The following is a 19179-nucleotide window of genomic DNA, read 5'->3' as shown; positions in this document are numbered from 1 at the left end:
CCCAGAGGACCACTGAAGACCCTCAAGAACTCTGCCCAGGCACAGAAGACTCAGTTATGTTTGTGTAACCTGCAGAACAATGCCCTGTTGTTGCGTGCTCCGGGAGCACATTTTTCATGCAGTCACATAACGATCTCAGAGGTGGTTGGGTCTCTGGTATTCCTCCTCCACTGCAAAATATGCTCACTGTGGGCTGTTCACGCTCAGCGGTCACTTCTCGTGCTGTTTGGTTCCATGAGCAGGTTGTCATAAAGCACATCTATTTTTCATTTCTTTGAGACTTTTCTCCCTTTTCCAGACGTCCTTAGAGCAGCTCAGAACAGTCTGTAGGGGCTTTAAAGGAGTTAGGTACACTTAGAGAGGTGTGGAGTTGATAGCATCGTTGAGCTTTAAAGGCCCAAAGAGAAGCTTAAGTGTTATTTCTGGAAAAGAAGTTTCAGAGCTGCAGAAAAGAGCTGCAGAAAAGAGCTCTAGAGCAGTTGCACGGAGATTGAGAGGGTTTTGAGAGCTATTTTGTCCCACTGTATTATTGCTTAAAGCAGTGTAAGGGAATTTAGATTAGATTAGTGCAGTTTAGAGGGTTTTCAAGAGGCAGAGTGGAGGTTTTAGATGAGTATATAGCTTCTCACCATTGCTTATAGCTGATTCTGAAGCTGTTTAAAGAAGTCCAGACTGGTTTAGTGGCACATTAGAATGCTTTAGAAATAGTTAAATAATTTTAAAAGACTGCCTGGAGCAAGTTAGGGGGTGTAATTCAGCTCTTTAAGAGCCTATCCGAGGTGTTTCATAGCTGCCCAAAGGGGTTTAGAGCATCTCAAAGCATCTCCAAGCAGTTTGAGAGGTCCTTGAAGGAACTGCAGCGACCCAAATGAAATTCAGAGGTTCTCAGATCAGTATAGAAGGGGTCTAGATACGATCAGATGAATCTGAAAGTTGCTTAGAGCAGGTTTAGAAGGATGTTAGGGCAGTTTAGAGGACCAGAGCACTCTTTATAGGGATATTACAGCTCCTCAGAACTGCTTAGATTGCTTCTTAGGACCTTTGGAGGAACTTGGGTGATTTCTGAGATCTTTAGAGCTCTTTACAGGAACTTCACGGCATTTTAAAGGCAATAAATCTTTTGAGATGTTTAGGACTATTTTGGGGCAGTTTAAAGCTGATTGAAAGAGTTTTAGAGTGCTTGAGAGACCATTCGAAGTTGTGTAAATTACATCTGTTTTGAGGCAATTGCCTTACCGTGGCAACAGTGAGCTGTCCTTACAGCTCTTCCGAGCTGATTAAAGGATTTTTAAGCAATCTAGAAGAGATATATGGTTTAGAGCTGCCTATAGGGGGGTTAGGATAGTCTTAAGAGTGGGTTTGAGAAATGTTACAGTGGTCCCAGCCCATTACCTCCCCAGTTCAGAACTGGCTGAGGTTTGGGACTGTCTTATTGCATCTTTCTAAGCCACGCTCACTGTTTCTGACTCCCCTCACTGACCATGGCTCTCTCCCCCCCACCCCTTAGGTGAGGGTTTTGTGTTTCACGTCAGTCTTTGCTTATTTCAGAAAGAATGTAATTAAGAAAACGACAGTAGAGACTGTAAGGCTTTCAGATATTTACACTGATAAAGCCCTCTGTAATTACCAGAAGAAAGCAAAGGGAACTGCACCTCAACTAAAACTGATGTGCAAGCTGTTCAAGAGTGGATTGAAGGACAGCATAAGTTCACTTCCACAGTAGTATATAATAGAGTGGATAATTACTAACCCTCCTCCAAGCATCAGTAAATTAACACCTGCACAAAAGAGAATTCTTCCTGAACAATGCAAGAGACTCATTAGGCTGAAACTCACACCCATCCTTTACTTTTGTCCATCTAGTAAAATCCTGCCATCCCAATACACCAATTGAGCAATCAGAAGTGCCAATGATGTGCATGTGAGTACAGCATCCTAAGGATGATGTTTCCCCTGAGAGAAAGAAGAAATGCGCTTACTGAGGTCATTTAAAATACTTCCTCTCCTTTATCCTCATTTTAAGAGTGTGTTTAATGCCAAAAATACACATTTAGAAAGGCTTAAGTGGCTCTGGAAATTCATATTCAGGAAAGTACAAGAGAACTTGTATTCAGGAGAGAATCCAACATTTGCATTGTAAATTTTGGGTAAGGCAGAAGAAAGGTTTAGGCTGTGTGCAGCTGCAGCATGCTGTGCAGTGACCGGAAAAGCATCACCCCGGTAACCACAGAAAGAAGTGGTAAAGTCTCAGTGGTGCCAACACTCAGAGGATGGTAAGGACACCAATGAAAACAACAAAAAACAGTGGCTATTTTTTCCAAAGCAATTACAGGAATAAAAATCTGGTTTTATAGAAGTATATTTTTTTTCCAATGGGAAAATAAATGAACATCAATGTCAAAAGCTTACCTAAATTACCCCATCTATCAATTCAATTTCAATTAGGGGAGTTATAAACATTTAAGAATCAGATTTTTTGTGCCAAGAGGCAGAGCCAGGTTGCCCTGTGCTGATAGTGAGTTGACATAGCTACTGAGAACTTGCTTCATTATTCAGATCACTGATCTGCTAAGGTAGGTCAGCCAAAGGTACTCCAATTTTCCTCCAAAGGACATTAGATTGCTGTGCTTTTTGTTGCTGTTTCTACATTAACATCCCCAACATTTTCTACATTGGCTACAATTGAACACCTCTGTCCTTTAATTTTACCTTCCCCAAACCACCTACACAGCCCAAAGATCCAGATTTTCCCATTTCTCAAGCTATCATGTGTACAGTTCTGTTTGGGCATAATTAGAATACACTTCTGCTTCTATTTGTCCCTGAAGTAAATAAATGTACCAGATATACTTTTCCTTCAAAGACAATATTCTGACCCAAATCTATTTTCAGATAACTGCAAGTACCAAGGCCTAAATGACGCAGAAACTCAAGAAAGTACTACTGGTGAAAGTGATGAAATTCCCTTAAACACTCTCTTGGCTACTGGCACTCAGAAGTTCAGTATCTGAGAAGCTGATGTGATGTTTTTCCTAATTTTTCTGACACAGATATTCACCCGTGTACCTGCCGCATTAAAGACGTTTGACATGCCAAGGTGTTAAACCTCCAGATTTCAAGGCGTTTAAATACTTAATGGCCCCAGAGACATTCACTAATAGATACTAGAGAATAGTCAGATGCAAGGCTCTAGAATTATAGAGATCTGTTGCTATACAGTGGATCCATTAATGAACCAAAGGGACTCCTGGCAACCAAGAGGGTTTGAGGGAATTTATAATCAAAGCAAACTTCACCTCTGAACACAAACAACAGTGCCATCTGCTGCAGGAAGCAGTATTGGATCATCTTTGGAAAGGAGAGAGACTGGGTTCTTCAAGAAGCCCCATCAGGAAGCCTTACTGCATAATCTAAGCAAGAAAAATGCCTACCAAAACCCCACACTCATTACCAAAATCCCCATCCTTAGAAGATGGGAAAAGTTCTGATATGATCCATACTCATGCAAGAAGAATCAGGAACAACCTTAGTAGACAAGTCCTCAGTCAGAGAACACTTTCCTACTGCTATGCATCACTAACACCAGTGTGTGCCAAAAACTACACTCACAACTTGATTGCAAGGACTTTGAAATTGATTCCACGTTCTGCCTCACATTACACGATACACAGTGGTCCTCATCTGTATTCCTCAAGACCTCAAAACAGAAAGACCCCCAGCAAGAAGCATGCTGCTTTTTCAGTTATATCCTCATATGTTTTCAGAGAAAGTGGAAATTTCTGTGTGCCTGGGTCTTTTTCACACTTGGGGCTGTCCCATTATCACATAACCACAAGCAGAGTCAGGAGCTTATCCCAGACCCTGAGCAGAGCAGCTGTCAGGTGGTGTCACTCCATGCAGCATATAGATTGGAGAAAGCTGAGAATGAGAGGGAGAGAAGGAGGGAAAAATAGAAGTAGAAGGCGAAAGCGGGCAAACAATAATGGAAGGAAGACATCACCTTAAAGACTGGGAAGATGGAGCAAAAGAGAAATTGTGGAACCACTCTTTTTCTGCCTTTAAAGACAGGGCAACAGGCTTGAGGGACTGCTGGAAGATATAAGTAGCCTTTTTGGGGATGATACTGAATGCCCACCTTCTTCTGAAGAGCCTGCCTAGAAGGTAAGAGGCCTTGGGCTGCTGCTGTGGTTGTTAATAACATCATTCTCCTCATTTCTGGAGAACATTATTTGTGGTATGGATGGCTGGTGACTTCAAACACTACACTTTCAAACACAGCTGACTTCCCCGTTGGTAAGAAACCAACAGTATGTAGCTGTTCTCCTTAGAGCTGCTTTTGCTCTAAGTAATGCCCTTAGACAACTGATATCTGGCTCTTTAATTTTCAGAGTTGTGTTTGCAAAGGAGAATATATATTCTCTCTTACATTAGGCTACAGCTGTTATCAGAGACAGTCTTATGTCACTGTTAAATACAATTAAAAATATCAAAAATACCACTACAACATCTCAAAGATGAAGATTCCCCTTGATTCGTGTTCATGTTTCTGAGTAGAATCTGTCAAAAGCAGAACCAGGATAAACTGGTAAGGGAAACTGAATTCAGTCCATATCCTTCCAGCACTTAAGGGGGCTGCAGGTTTTCTCTGCATTATTTAGCCATATTAACGCTGGCTAAAGAAGTTTCCTGAAGGAGTTGCCTGTGGTCCAGCTGACAGCTAGATCCCTAAACAGATGCATATTAAAAATAACTCTTATTTTGGAAAGTAGCCAAATGAATAAAGCAGTGTATTAAGCTGAGAAAGCTTCCAGTGTCTCTTTGGGCTCTATGGACAGAAGAGAAGGAGCTTTAGGGAGATTCCTCACGGAAGCTGCGAGGATTAATTTAGGATTAATTCTTCAAACTTAGAATGATTCAGAAATGTTGACCTTCAGCAAAAAAATCTTCCAAAACCCCAAGTCAGAAATGCTCTGTAGTGGTGCTGGATGTAGGATGCTTTTTATTTGGACAAGATCAGTGAGTTCCATACAAACCCTGATGAAGTGAACCACTTGCAACAAGTCACTCATTTGGAAAGATTTTAGATAGTGCTCTCATTGAACAGCTGTTGTCTCATTCACAAAGGCTATCTTGATGTAGTGAAAAAACAATACTCATCATCAACTTAGGATGAGAATTGCTTTAGCAAAAGTGTCGTCTATTCAAGGTAGAAGGGTGATGCAATAGTTTCATGCATCTCTTGTAACAGGCAAAAAAAGCACATGGACAAAATCCATACAGGCATTTTCAGAAAGCAAATGATTTCTGGCTGAAGGCCAACCAAATAATGACCAACCAAATTGCTGTACTGACATAAAATGTTACGGCACAAGGTCCAAACACCACCTCGTTAGAGAGATCCTCCATTTAAAAGGGATAATACGGAGACTTCTTGGAACAGTACTTCAGTACATTCAACTGCTTCTTCAGGAGGTGGTAGTCCTGTGTTACTCCCATTCCCTTACTGGAAATGAGGAGAAAATAGAACTTGCTAGAAGGTTTTCTCTTTCTTTAGAGCAAGGAAATAAGAGGTTTCTTTAGGCAGATGAATTAGAAAGGCAAGGATCATTTAATCATTTAGAAAGACTCAGACCATTATTTTTAGTAACTATAAACATCACATGCCTAACTGCTCTGTTTTGAAGTAGGAGCTTCAGCAGCAACTGGTGAGTGTTTGCAAAAGTAAATGCATTTACACCTGAAGGTTCCCAGTTCTTTTAAATCAGAATCATCACCAAGTGGAAGAGTAGCTGATGCTGGGAGAAGCTTAGGCAGGAAAGCAAGACTGCGTGGAGCATGTGAGCAGCGTGCATTCCTCTCAGCCCCTTACACACTCTTTTTTTCATATTACTATACAGACTTCCCAGTTAGAAGAACATGACTTAAAGTTACCACTAACTATACTGTAACTAAACATTTTTCATGAGTTTGTCTAATGCTGACACAATTAGGCCAGTGGCAAAGATTCATCAGTTCGTGCAAGCAACGTGTGCTCACCCCTAGGAATAAAGATGACTTAAAGAACACTTGTATGCATTTGACAGCAGTGATTGTAAGCACGACAAAGAACGAACCTAAGCGTTTTTGCTTTACAGCATGTTGTTTAAGGGCTTGTCTAAGCTTGTTAATGACGAGTGTAGCTAAGCCTACATAGAGGAAAAATGGAAACCACCAGTACCACAGACTTGTCCTTATATTTATCCAATAGAAGTTGGTAGCCCGAAATACCATGACTTAAGTACAAGTGCACAGCACTGGAGCACACAGAAGTATCTTCTGAAAATAGTAAAGTTACAGCGACAAACAGCAAGCTACAGCCTGTGAGCTTTTACTCTCATTACTACCTCTTGAGCTTACAGTACAGAAAAATATTGCTTTGTTAGCTATTCTATAGAATACCAGCCAAGTCCCACACATACATACATCTATATGAGATACTGAATATCAACTGTTTAATTAATATATTTTAGAGCTCTTCTGTGAGCAATAAGTCTTTTACCTATGTTTGCATTAGTAGTGTACAAGGAGAGGTTGATATTTATGTAAGCATACTTATGAAAGCTTCTATTATGACACGGCTTGTTTTTCCCCATGTAGTAGAGATAGACAGACACACCAGTGGTACATGGATGCAGTTGAACGTCTGTGTCTGTATGTTCTGCACACTACTGGGACCTCAAGGTGCTAAAACAGCTCTTTTATGTTATTTTTCTGTGTAACAGACAATGGCTACAGATCAGTGTACTCAGGTTTTACCCTGGAGATAAAACCATGTGCCAGCTCACATCCCGCCCCTTCCCCCAAGTATTTATAATACAGGTGCATATACGGTTACGTACTGAATACATGTCCTCATGGCTGCCCTGCTGCCCTTCACAACTGTTGGCACGTCTTCACAATGCATACATGAGAAACAAGAGAGGGTTGAAAAACAACCTCTTGGGGGAACACTGATGATTGTTCTCAAACCTCAGGCTACTCCACTGGGAACAGTTAGCTCCTTGTTGGGGACAGAAACATCAGCTGGGCACATACTTACTGACTGGGGGTTTGTTCTCTGCTTCAGAAACAAAACAAGAATTCAGTGGGCCTGTGTTTATCTACATTTTAGTCGCCCTCCTTTTCAAGGCAATACTCCTCCATACATGTGAACAGGGCTAACTGTTGAGATGGACCAAAGTGGTGTGGCAGGGTGTAGTCCTTCCATGGCCTTCTCTACTCTGGAGAAAGTAATTACTAGCACACTCTTGACAGGAACTTTAGGGTGACAGAATAATTTAACAGCTAACCTTACACAAGCAAGTGCAGTTCCAATGCAAGCCCCAGGAAATAACAGCTTCTCCTTATCCAAAACATGTTGGTGATGATTTTCCTGTTTGATCAAAGCAGAACGCAGGTGAAACAGTTTACTCCATAGGAAGTGCTGAGCCTGCATAGAACCTGTTTCAGGCCCTAGCATGTTCTAACAGGCTCAACTAATAAACTCCTCTTTACACAACCCCATTTTCACAGCATTACACAAAGGTTTGCAAGTGCTACTTGCATGTACTTCTTTTTAACTGAACCTTTTAGAATACAAGTGTATCAGCTAGCACACTGGTATAAATCTCTGCATGCAGCGTGTGTTCTGTTAAAAGTCATTCCCAGCTATTGATTTCAAATGTCTCAGAGAGCTTGGGTGAATCGAGCTGCAAGGAATCTGCAGCAAGTGTGGGAAACATGAGAGGTGTTCTTAGAAATCAAATGGTGAAGTTTAATTTGCCCTGTTGTGCTGGCATCTAAATATGTCTAGAGCTGCAGCTGGTTAAATGGAGAGTCCAGCTTCACTTTGTGTACTATAAACACAATAGAATTTCACAATAGCTTTGTATAACCCCTTTGTGCACGCATCCAAGAGCTAAGGGGGCTGACCAGCCTCAAATGCCATTCAAAACAGCCAGCTATCAGAGAACACTGTGCCTTTCATAACACGTCAGCAGAAATCTTGTGAGGATGGTCTTAGCTGTTTACAGCCAGATCTGTACCCACCATTTCACTCCAGGGTTAAAAAGGAAAAGCTCTCATTCTCTAACATCACCTTGTGACCTGAGTTGGAGGGGTGTGACATTATTTTTTGTACAGTTCTTTCTCCTGGGAGCACGAAACCCACTGCTGACCCAGCCCGAAGTAGGCACAGCGCCATGGAAGCAATGGAAGTTACACAAGGGTGCGAAACCGCTTATGGAGCCGCATCACACACTGGACCCAATGTTGCCTGGTGAGCAGGAGGTGGAGCTTTCGGCCTTTGTGTGGAAGCTCTCCAATGAGACCCAGAGCTCCGGTTCTCCTAACAGCAGCCCCTGCAGCAGGGCTGAGGCATGGGCGGAGTCCGAGCGAACTAAAATAAACACCGCCTTGGAGCACCTCGTGGGTGTGCGCAGCTCCAATAGCTGGGACAGCCTAGTCGCCAAAACGTAAGTACATCCACTTTCTCCACTTCCAAATGCAATTAACAGCTCTGTGGAATGGCATATTCTTGCTACGTTTACTCACTGCATCAGTGTAAGCTGTGGTGATGCCTGCTGTGCTTTCTGTCCCTGTGTTAACTGCAACAGGAAAAGCCTTCGTGGGTTGGAGACATATTAATAAGACAGAAAGTCCAAAGCTAAGCTTTACTGTAGGTCTAAGAATGAATTCAACTCTGTATATTTGGAAGACTTGTTTTCCTCTCTTCCCCAAAAAGAACTGTTTTATGTATGTAATTCAGAAGTATTTCTCGCATGCAGTCATGATGCTATTGGTCACAAAGCTACAAAGTTCTGTGAGCAGCAGCTCTGAAGATGTGTCAGGACTGGCAATTAGAAAATCAAATTAGCTTGTACAGCAACTGAAATGGAGGGACATTTACTGCTCTGCTAGGGAACCCAGCCAGCACATGAAAAGAACTGCTTCCTATCAAAGCATGGCAAAGAGAAATAAAGTGAGGTGCTAACCAAGTTTTATCAGCTTTGTCTTTGGGATGGCAATGGATAAAACATACCCGTGTATTAAGTTTCAGTATAGATTGGTCACATTTGCTTCTAACAAAGCAATTGGATTCCTGCTTCCACTGTGTTAAAGGCAGCATAACTCAAAGACTTTTAAAATATATTTGTCATGGATTGCATATGGTCCATCACTCATGTTAGATACCACTTTCATTCAGCAGCACAAAACACTGACAGTCTTTGCTGGTAATGAGGTGGCATCATTTCACCTCATCACTCAGAGCACTGAGGTGGCAGATGCTATTAATTACATTCATCCACCTTGAATGCTGTAAGCCCATGAAAAAAAAAAGCCATCACAGGGCAACATCTTCTTGTGAGGACAGCTGTAAGCAGAGAAATGCAAAACAACCTCAAAGCTTGCTCTAATACCCAAAACACACGCAATTAAGTTGTGCTTTGAGAGCAGCGTGCTATGACCTGATTATCAGGACACGTGATGACTTAATGACATGCTGCTTTTGCAACGTGAAATGCACACTAAGGATGCTGTAACATACAAAGGCAGTTTCTCTGGATAAGGGGTTATGTAGTGTTATCCAGCAAGTAATGACAAGAATTATAAACCTCTTGAAATTAAGCAGAAAAGCCCTACTGTTTTCTCACACCCCATTTATGCTGCATTGACTGGAGTGAGGCCAATGAACTGTGCTTTTCAGATCTGGCAAGATGATCAAATCCTTCAAGCAAACATTTCTGTCCCTGGATCTGCAGTCCCCTAGGTGGAGCTCAATAGAGACCATGGTAAGTGGTAAAGGCCTGGGGAGGAGATTCTCTACAGCCAGGGTGCTGCAGAGCTACGGTGGATTTGGGATTCTTTGATGAGCATTGAGGAAGTGTTACTATGAACACTATTTGTGTCTAACAGCAGTGGGAAGAGGGACGCTTGTAAATTCTAAGCAACTTGTTCTAAGGCAGAACAGCATAGTTTTGCAATGAAATCTTCAAAGTTTGATGTCAGGGGCATGCCTGCAGCTTTGAGGCTGCCTGGGGATGTCCGATCACAATACTTTAATGCTCATTTGGGAAGAATAGCTATCCATTTATGTCATCTTTAGTATTCAACTTGTGGTCACTGTAACTTCTGCTGCCTCTCAGGCAAAGGACTCCGAACTGCGCCAGTATGAGACAGCCAAGTGGGTCAGCACAGTCATTAAGGGAGAGACCCAGAAGGAAGCAATGCGCCAGGGCTTCTGGAAACTATTCCACTACATCCAAGGGAAGAATGAGAAAGGTAGGACACAATGGTTTTGAACTGCAAGAAGCACAAACAGGATAAAGCTGAGTAGTTTAAGGTAGCACATGATTTGGGACACACATCATGTGTGGGTCTAACACCCACCTTAATACCTTCACTTTCAAGTCCCTTGGGGCCCTGTTATAACATCCTGTTACATATATATTTATATATATATATACAGACTTATATGTATAAAAAACAAGAGGAACAAAGTGAGAAACTTAAGCTCAAAGGACCACATAAGGATGAAGGACTTGCATCCCAGACAATGACTATGTCAGTACAGAATTGCTCTGCAGATAGAAGCAGAATGATGCAGCACACAGCCTTGCATCAACATAAAAACCAGATTTTTTTCAGCTGCAACACTGAGGCCACCTTAGCACCTGATTTTAGGCTAAGCCTGCAGCAGTCTTTACACTTGCATTCACTGGTTTTGCTTGCAGCTTACTATGGATCTTTCATCCTTCCTTAGAAATCAAGATTGATATGACTGTGCCAGTGACATGTCTGGTAAAGTCTGGCTGTGCAGATTTCAAGATCTCCTTCTTTGTGCCATTTGAACATCAGGACTCCCCACCACAGCCCACTGACTCAGATGTGTTTGTTGAGGAGCGGAAGGCAGCAGCCATCTTTGTCAGGTAAGCAGCACGGGTGCAGCTGACAAATTAAGAGCCCACACTATTCTAATTGTACCAACTTGTTTATAAACTGTACAGTGAATGTGCCCTGCTACTTGGGAGCCTGGAGTTTAGGTGTAGCCTGTACCTGTACACTGACAGCAAGGTCTCTCTAGCTTAACTACAAACTGCATGAGAACTGCTCAAATACTGATGTCTCTCCACCTCAGCACTTCTGGGGGAAAAAAAAAACAAAGCAGGGAAGTTGGATTTTGGCCTGAACTCCTAACAAAATAGAAAAAAAACTTTCCTTTTTACTTCCACCAGGTCCTTCAGTGGATTTGCCTCACCAGATAAATACGCTGAAGAAGCTGAAGCCTTGGCTAAACTCTTAAGAAACAGAGGCCAACCATTCCATGAAGATTTCTTTTACACAGCAGGCTATGACAGTCCCTTCAAGCTCTTTAACAGGCACAATGAAGTGTGGTATTTTAGGAAGTAATCCAGAGGCAGAGAATACTAGGTGGTTACTAATCAACTCTGACTGGAAACAGACCCTATTAATGGCTTTTGCTTTACTGCAGAAGATATTTTATGTGAACACAGGAACATCTCTAATTCATTTTATCTAGGATGAAGTTACTCTGGCTAAAAACTCACATAGCTCATGCCAGCTGGAGTGGGAAGGAGATGAAACTCAATCTTGTTCCTCTTAATGAAAAATTCTGGGAAGCATCAGAAAATACTCTTGTAGGAGTTGAGACGTCTAGTTTTTCTGACGAGCAAGTTCTTCACAGCACTAACTTCTCCTTTAACATCACAACAAGATGGGGGAAGAACGTAAGTTTTTCAGAAAAAATGGTATTAATGAGTTTTGGTAACAGTCATATGCCTTAACAGGCCCTAGTACCATACAAGCATTTCTACCTTTAAAATAGGATTATCCAAGTCTCCCACCTCTGCTAGTATTTTTCCTTCCTCATGGAGGGTGGACACTGCCATGCCCCATACTAATGCCACTGACCAGACCAAACTTAATCCAGTGGAAAAGTGTTAACAGAATCCAAGCCCTATGGTGGTTCTGTAAAAAAAAAAACTTTTTTGGTATTTTTCTTTTAAGCTTTACCCAAACCAAGGTATTGCTCAGGTCAACTCCAGTCTGCCTTTAACACTAGTATTAGGACGAGAGGGAATGGCTTCAAGCTGCATCAGGGAAGACTCAGGCTGGACATTAGGAAATACTACTTCTCTGAAAGGGTGGTCAGGCACTGGAATGGGCTGCCCAGAGAGGTGGTGGAGTCACCAACCCTGGTGGTGTTCAAAGAGTGTTTGGATGTTGTGTTGAGGGACATGGTTTAGCGGGAACCATTGATCAAGGGCAAATAGTTGGACTGGATGATCCTGTGGGTCTTTTCCAACCTTAGCGATTCTATGATTCTATGATCAGCTACACCCTACAGCAGAGAGCACTTGCAGGACTAGCATTTCCTTAAACTTGTTAGCTCCCTGTCCTAAACCAAGTATTTGTAGCTTTTATCAGACACCCACGAGCTACTTCATAGCAAGCAGTCAAATCAGAAAGAAGTTCACAACAACAGGCAGAGTTTACAAGATTTTATTAGCTCCAATCAACACCACAAAGTCTTGTTTTAATGCTGTTCATGCAAGTGCAACCCATTATCCTGGGATCTTCCACCTATTAAGTAAGGCATAAGAATTGTTACAAGGCATCAAACCAGTACAAGAAGCTTGTTGGAACAACTCAGACCTTAGGTTTTCATCTCTGTTCAGTGAGAGAGTTCAAGCTAAGGTTTTAATCATCATTTGTTCCAGCAACTAAGTGTTATTAATAGTTACACTCACCCTTCTGTTTGGTCATACAGTTCCAAAGTTACATCCTCACCTAAAGCAGGAAAACACACTTAGCATGCAGTGGCACACCTGCTAAGAGTTCCTCTCAGCAGCTGTGTAACCTCAGAAAGAATGGAACGGAAATGGTAATATCACAGAAATTCATCTGGCAGAATCAAGTTTCATCAGTGGCTACCAATACTTTCAGAAGAGAGAATTAATCTGTGTTATCTTACCCAGTGAGGTGGCAGACAGAGCAGTCCTTTCCTGAGAAACAGAGAAATTGTTTCAGAGTAAGATATCACTATATGTGGGTATATAAACTATCAAACTAATTTTAACCTGTAAAAAGGCTGTACTTGAGCTGTCAACTGACAGCTTCAATTTGTAACACCTAATATTAAAAAAGCTTATAAATCCTAAATGAACTGGAAATACAGAATCACTAACATCAGAGGAATCAGAAAAACAGTTGGCTATACATGCTTAATGATACTGTCCCTCCAACTGAAAGTCATTTGGTTGGAATGAGTTGATACCTAAAATACAAGCCCCATAAAACCTCTGGAACAAAGTGCTACAGCAACCTACATCTTCAACTCAATCTTAAGTTTGCATACCTCCAACATAAGCAAGATTATTGCTACTCTTAGTAGATTGTATCAGCTACAGGATATCTTTTTTCCACTTCAAGTGTGCAGCAGTGTTAGTGTCAGTTCACAGAACAGCCATACAGGTAGGTAGGCGTTATGACAGGAGTTGTATGCTTGCTGCTGTGCATTCTGCTGTATTAAATTGTCAACACATTGGCTTAAGTAGACCCCACTGATTCAGCTTTTATGATTTTTACTGTGTGAAGATACCAAGCAATAAAAAACGTGTTTTTTTGAGCCACTGTGGCCAAGTCTTTTCTTCATACAAACAGATGACATTAAGTTTTCCAGTGACTAAAGTTGAAGAACTAAAGGTCATTCTTGCTCCATGCACAGTTTTATTCTCCCAACAGCTGGGAGTGCAAGACTCACAACAAAACACACACAACTACTTTCATGCACCACTAGCCTTATCACAACATTCCAGAGATTACTGGGCCTCTGTAACATCCAAAACATACTCTAGTTTAAACTTACCTCAAAGTTGGTGTTATTTCTCACACACTCCCCTTCAGCTTCACTCTGTAACAATGATTTTTTTTTTAATTAACACTCCGCTTGGCAGTGTTTCAAGAAAGCCTAAAATGCGTGTACTGTTTCAGATCAAGAGTCCTCCTCAGTCTCTTTCAGAGAGATTCCCATTGTGTAGAACTAATCATCATGAACAGTACATGCTTAGAGGAGCTTGAAGCTGTTACTATTGTTTTTCCCTTATGGGACAGGCTCGGTATTTCAGACTTTGCCCCATTCACATCAAATAAAAAACTTATCTTGCCACAGAGACAAGTAAGTTACACGTTATTCAGTAATAATCCCTGCAAAAACTCACTGCATGATTTAACCAACAGTTAAACAGTAACTAACTTTACTGTTTTCAATCAGCAGCAGTCATTGATGCAAGCTCTGCACTGCTAGGCTTGGGCATTCTTTCTTTCCAAGCCATAGAAACTCAAGTAGTACACAGCACTTACATATTTCAATTGGTCTACACATCTCATTAAAAATTTTATGGCAACTGAGAAGCAAAGAGCTTACCAAGCAAGTATCTGTCACAAAACCTTGGTCAGTTCTTCCATTTTCAAATCTAAGATAAACACAAGAATATAAGTTTCAGTACAATGCTAGTGTTGTATTGCAACCAGAAGACTTCCAGAAAGTCCTTCTTTTTTTCCCCCATTAAAATTATCACTACCCATCTTTGGTGGTTCCACACATGAACTGAAGCTACTGGTGCTCACAAATGCAATCAGCAGACTAACACCTGCCATTTATCTGACAGCAAAGAAGCACTCAGATTCCACAACTCCACCCCAGAAAAAAAAAAAAGCAAAGCTACCTCCAAAGCATTCTCCTCTAGGAGAGATCCTAAACTAAAAAAAGTTCAAAAATAGGTAGCACTTTTTCTATACCCCCCTAGATATCAACCTCTGTAAAAACCTCAAAGAAAAGTTGTTTCCCTTTATATCCATTGCCACATAGAATTCCTTCCCATTTCAAGTTATTAGTCATCATCAGCAAAGCTATGGCTACTGCCAGATACAGGGTTTTTCAGTAAAAAAAAGAAATCTACATTAGTAGTTTCAGGTCAGACATTTGACAACATCATTACAACCCTGTAAGACATGCCTAGCCTGTCTGTACAATCACATTGTTTACAGACTACCTTGGCAGGTGAAGCCTGATGGCTGCTATAGAATTATCTACTGCAGGAAGTAGAGAATAATCCTGCAGCTACAAGATGGCATCACAATTAGAGGCTAACATCTAGTCACTTCCCCATCATATGCACACAGTAATTACCAGTAACAAATTCACTGGCTACTCACTTTTGCCTGTAGCACAAACAACTGCTCCACTTCACAGCTCCACAACAGCACTAGAAGAAAGAGTGGTCAGAAGAGCACAAAAACAAACACAGAAGAATGAAATCTAGTCAGATGCCTGAAGTCAGATAGAGCTAATTGCAGACCTCCATGATTGAAGTCAGTGTATTCATGTCTCATCACACAGGCAGCTTACACATTCAGTCACTGAACAGCTATCTGGTCTGGGCTACGGTTGTTTTGAGAACAGGATGGACCCAGATGTGCTATCAACAATTTCACAAGCACGCATGCAGTTCAGCAAAGCCAGTCTGTGTAGGATGGGTCTTATCCAGCACTTCTTTTACACATCCTTCTGGTCTGGCTGGAATGTAAGTAGCAGCCATCACTGCCCTCTTTTCTCCTCCCTCAGCTGGGTATTTCATTTCACAGGCACATTCCACATTTGTTATGCTAATATTCAAAGTTAAAAACAAGTACTTACCTCTTGATGAGAAACACCTCCGAAGTCTGCAAAGGAAAAGCTGCCATTAGATGTGATCCAACAAAAATCCTGAGCTCAAGAACAACCAGCTCAGTCAAATACTGTATCAGCGTTTAGTCAAGTTTTATCCTCACTGGGATCAGAGACCTGATTCAACATCATTTACAGCAGACTGCAACACTCCCATCTTCCACAAGGGAGCCCAAATCTATCCCCCAGCTCCCCTCAGCATTTTTGGGATCTTACCCTTTAACTGCTAGAATTTCAAAAGGTAGCAATAAAAAAAAAGCTCAGAGACCTCAACACCATGCAAACATTCAAGCTGGCCTAAACCAGAAAAAGCATATCAGATACTAAATTAGCACTGCTGCATTTAGTCTCAGCAGGAACACCCTAGAAATCCTTGACACTTCACAAAATTTTTACTTACTTTACTGGAAAGTATACAGGACCATAGGGCATACTTAAGGCACTTGTATCTTTGCTTCAAATTTTCCAGAAGCAATATAGTTTTGCAAACACTTTAATCTCTAAATGCAAGCCTAAATGCAGCACTGTAGATGACCTAGTCCAGAAACACAGCAGTCAAACACAGCAGCCTTCTAAAATATGTTCAATTACCTTCAGTTATAAATGCAGCATCTTCACCAACATCAGTAAAGGTAAATTAGCTCTGCTGGGCACATACATTCTTCCATCTCCAGACAGGGCAGACTGCAAAGCAACAACATGGTGAGTACACTCTTTCACCCAAGCTTCCCACATGAGCTGTCTGCCAGAGTTACCACAGGTACAGGAGGCTGCATCAGATAGGAGCGAAAGACCAGTAGAGTGATCATCACAAGTTATCTGCTGAACTATGTTGTCATCATACACAGCCTTCTCACAGGTCAGGGACAGAAAGCTAGTTTGTGTTGCTGTAGTTAATGCAATATTTACCTTGCACATTCATCTTGTTTTTTTCCCCAGTGCCTGCAACAAAAGAAAATCAGATTCCCTCAGCTTTCTTCGTCAAGTCTAGACCCCCTAGCAAGGAGCTAGATACAACAGCTAGATACATCAGATAGGAGCGAAAGACAGAACATAGTTCATCACGAGATAATCTGCTGAACTATGTTATCATCACTGTATCTGCTTTGGAGTAGTAGTATCAAGCAGTCATCCAGCAAGGACTTCAAAAAGCTCAATTACCCAAAATAAAACATGTAAAATCTTTGTAGAGTATTTGAAATACTAACAAGTACCCATTTCTGTGCCTTAGTGGCAATTAATCCCAAAGCACTGCCATCCCATTTTATGCATCCCACCATTTTCACTGCAGTGACTCAGCAGCTACACAGAACAAACCCAGACACAGACTGCACAAAGTTTCTTACCAGATGAAGTTTCTTCTGTGAGTGCATTATTCAAATCCTGGAAGAGAAAAAGCTTATGAAAGTAAATGCAAGGTCAAAATATTTTATCAAGGTGAATCCTAAGTCGCTGTGCCTCAGATAGAAATTATGGTGGTTTGAGCTCTCATCATTTTCTTGGTCAAGAGTAGCAAACTATACAGTCATCATTGTGGCACCAGAGGATTAACTTAACTCAGGGAATAAAGTCTGCCCACTGAGGTAATTAAAATGAAAAATAAGATCCAAACAGCAAGCCCCTAAATGTTTGATTTCTTTTCCAATAAGTTTTACCTCGGGAAGTAGCATCAAGTCTTCATATTCAGCAGCAGGCCTGAAAAAGTTAGATAGGACATCATCAAATGCCTGCAGAACTAGGGAGTATCTCCAGCAGTGACAGTAAGCATGGAAAAAAGCCTCAGCACAGAGTTTTCAGAAATCACTTCTGTCCACTACTCTAATACTGAAAACATCACAGGCTCTCCAATTTAATGACAAACCCTAATCAGTACAGGTCCTTTTTTGAAATATGCATTGAGCACTTTTCTCCAATCTGTTGGTGTGGATGGTGAAATACCAGTAATGAACAGACACATATCTACTGCACTCTTGGTCTGGGTAGAAGCTGAACTAGTTTTCCAGAACCAAAAGCCTGAAATCCACTTTCCACCAAAGGAACACGTGGCTTTTCCCAGCAGTAGAATGAAAGTTGCCTAACAGACATCAGAATTGCTTCACACTGGTCCTGTAATCTCCTGAGATATAAGAGTAATCCAGGCTAGTTGTGCTAAGTGCACCTACACAGCACGTATTTTTCAATTTAATCTCTGTATTCCAAAAACGGCACTCACCTATTTTGAAGCCATAGAAGAGAGAGGAGTGTAAGTGATTCATCTTACACTGAAAACAAAAGAGCATGCGTTAGCTTTTGTACTAACACTGAGGATATTATGGTCACACGTTTCCTTTGACAAAGGATGAATTACAAGTCAAAGCAAAGCCCGGAGCCTTGCTGTAAAGCTTCCCCTTACTCACACGATGCCAACTCGGAGACAAACCCACAGAAATAACTGCTAGCCCATACTGCTTACCAGGAACGGGACACAATCACTGAGCTACTCCAACTGACTACAGCAGCCATTAGGTGCACTGCGCTCCCCGAGGAGCACGTGGTGCCTCAGCCACTCCATACGCCTGCATGCCTGCCTCCCTCCCCTGCTACATGCCCAGCTCAGATATGTTGGTACTCATCAGCCTCTCAGATGTCCCTACCAACATAGTTTTCATCATGTGCGGGCACATGGAATGCTAAGAGGGCTCTGATACTCTTCCAGCAGCACAGGAGGTTCGAGGCCTTCTAGAGCTCAGCCTACAACCCAGATGAAGGGGTAGGGGCACCTCCTCACTTACACCACACAAACCCTCCTTCCCAGCATCTACTGGAACCACTAATTTACACGCGAGCAAGCAATGGTGAGCTCCACCACACCACTGCAGCCTGCACACAACTTATCTCCTAGAAATATTTTAGGAGAGCTGCACGCCGCAGGCAGCCGGTGCTCGTGTCCGCGCCGAGGCGCAGGCCCGCCTGCCCCCAAGCCATTTTCCCCGTACGGATCGCTCCGACCTCTCCCGAGCTGCTCTTCCCGCACAAAACAAAGCACGGGCAGCGCAGGCCGCGTTCTCACACAGCCCCTCCCGCCCGCCCGCCGCGCAGTCCCTCAGAGCGGGCCGAGGCCTAACGGGCGCGCCGGGCCCTGCCGCCACAATCCGCCTCCATCCTCCTCCTCCAGCGCCCATCGCAAACTAATAACGACCCGCAGGGCCTCCACAGAGCCCACCGAGCGCGCCGGATCGGTGCTGGGCGGAATAATCCCACACACCCACACGGCCGGGGACACACAGAACCACATACCCACTCCAGCTTCCGTGCCAGGGGCGGAAAGGCAGACCGCATGCCCGCGCGCCCCTTATATAGCCCCATGGTTGTCACGTGACCTCGAAGCGGCCCCTCCCTCCGGGCGGGGGCGGGATGGCGCTGCGCGGCAGAGA

The 19179-nt window shown here is 42.5% G+C and overlaps 2 protein-coding genes, 1 long non-coding RNA gene and 9 other non-coding genes across 12 annotated transcripts; 1 reads left to right on the top strand and 11 right to left on the bottom strand.

Moving 5' to 3' along the window:
• The first annotated feature begins 7996 nt into the window (after nt 1–7996).
• HEBP2 (heme binding protein 2) lies at nt 7997–13666 on the top strand. The gene is made up of 5 exons (XM_422283.8): nt 7997–8492; nt 9725–9809; nt 10164–10299; nt 10781–10946; nt 11253–13666. The coding sequence occupies exons 1-5, from the start codon at nt 8032–8034 to the stop codon at nt 11425–11427; spliced, it is 1023 nt and encodes a 340-aa protein (XP_422283.6). The 5' UTR covers nt 7997–8031; the 3' UTR covers nt 11428–13666.
• LOC107053944 lies at nt 12525–16575 on the bottom strand. The gene is made up of 9 exons (XM_046898228.1): nt 16500–16575; nt 16358–16378; nt 15737–15762; nt 15256–15305; nt 14465–14513; nt 13907–13951; nt 13013–13043; nt 12789–12828; nt 12525–12621 (listed from the first exon to the last, which is right to left on the bottom strand). Exons 1-9 carry the CDS (start codon nt 16573–16575, stop codon nt 12603–12605), a joined length of 357 nt encoding a protein of 118 aa, XP_046754184.1. The 3' UTR covers nt 12525–12602.
• On the bottom strand, nt 12679–12757 carry LOC112532946. Its single transcript, XR_003076583.1, has one exon. It is a non-coding gene; the product is annotated as a small nucleolar RNA SNORD81 (small nucleolar RNA).
• LOC112532954 lies at nt 12896–12970 on the bottom strand. The gene has a single exon (XR_003076591.2). It is a non-coding gene; the product is annotated as a small nucleolar RNA SNORD47 (small nucleolar RNA).
• On the bottom strand, nt 14021–14099 carry LOC112532947. Its single transcript, XR_003076584.1, has one exon. It is a non-coding gene; the product is annotated as a small nucleolar RNA SNORD79 (small nucleolar RNA).
• Nucleotides 14974–15040, bottom strand: LOC112532960. The gene has a single exon (XR_003076597.1). It is a non-coding gene; the product is annotated as a small nucleolar RNA SNORD78 (small nucleolar RNA).
• Nucleotides 16534–16617, bottom strand: LOC112532957. The gene has a single exon (XR_003076594.1). It is a non-coding gene; the product is annotated as a small nucleolar RNA snR60/Z15/Z230/Z193/J17 (small nucleolar RNA).
• A 39-nt stretch (nt 16618–16656) lies between these two features.
• Nucleotides 16657–19075, bottom strand: LOC121113430. The gene is made up of 5 exons (XR_005862020.2): nt 19043–19075; nt 17979–18027; nt 17422–17461; nt 17113–17149; nt 16657–16708 (listed from the first exon to the last, which is right to left on the bottom strand). It is a non-coding gene; the product is annotated as an uncharacterized LOC121113430 (long non-coding RNA).
• On the bottom strand, nt 16788–16870 carry LOC112532956. The gene has a single exon (XR_003076593.1). It is a non-coding gene; the product is annotated as a small nucleolar RNA snR60/Z15/Z230/Z193/J17 (small nucleolar RNA).
• LOC112532945 lies at nt 17222–17305 on the bottom strand. Its single transcript, XR_003076582.1, has one exon. It is a non-coding gene; the product is annotated as a small nucleolar RNA SNORD24 (small nucleolar RNA).
• On the bottom strand, nt 17542–17608 carry LOC112532963. Its single transcript, XR_003076600.1, has one exon. It is a non-coding gene; the product is annotated as a small nucleolar RNA SNORD75 (small nucleolar RNA).
• LOC112532955 lies at nt 18350–18427 on the bottom strand. Its single transcript, XR_003076592.1, has one exon. It is a non-coding gene; the product is annotated as a small nucleolar RNA SNORD74 (small nucleolar RNA).
• Nucleotides 19076–19179: the final 104 nt, after the last annotated feature.

Source organism: Gallus gallus, chromosome 8 (genome assembly GCF_016699485.2).
Source record: "Gallus gallus isolate bGalGal1 chromosome 8, bGalGal1.mat.broiler.GRCg7b, whole genome shotgun sequence".
NCBI classification, from domain to species: domain Eukaryota; kingdom Metazoa; phylum Chordata; class Aves; order Galliformes; family Phasianidae; genus Gallus; species Gallus gallus.
The sequence above is the reverse complement of the archived record's forward strand: the minus strand, read 5'-3'. Positions and strand labels throughout refer to the sequence as shown.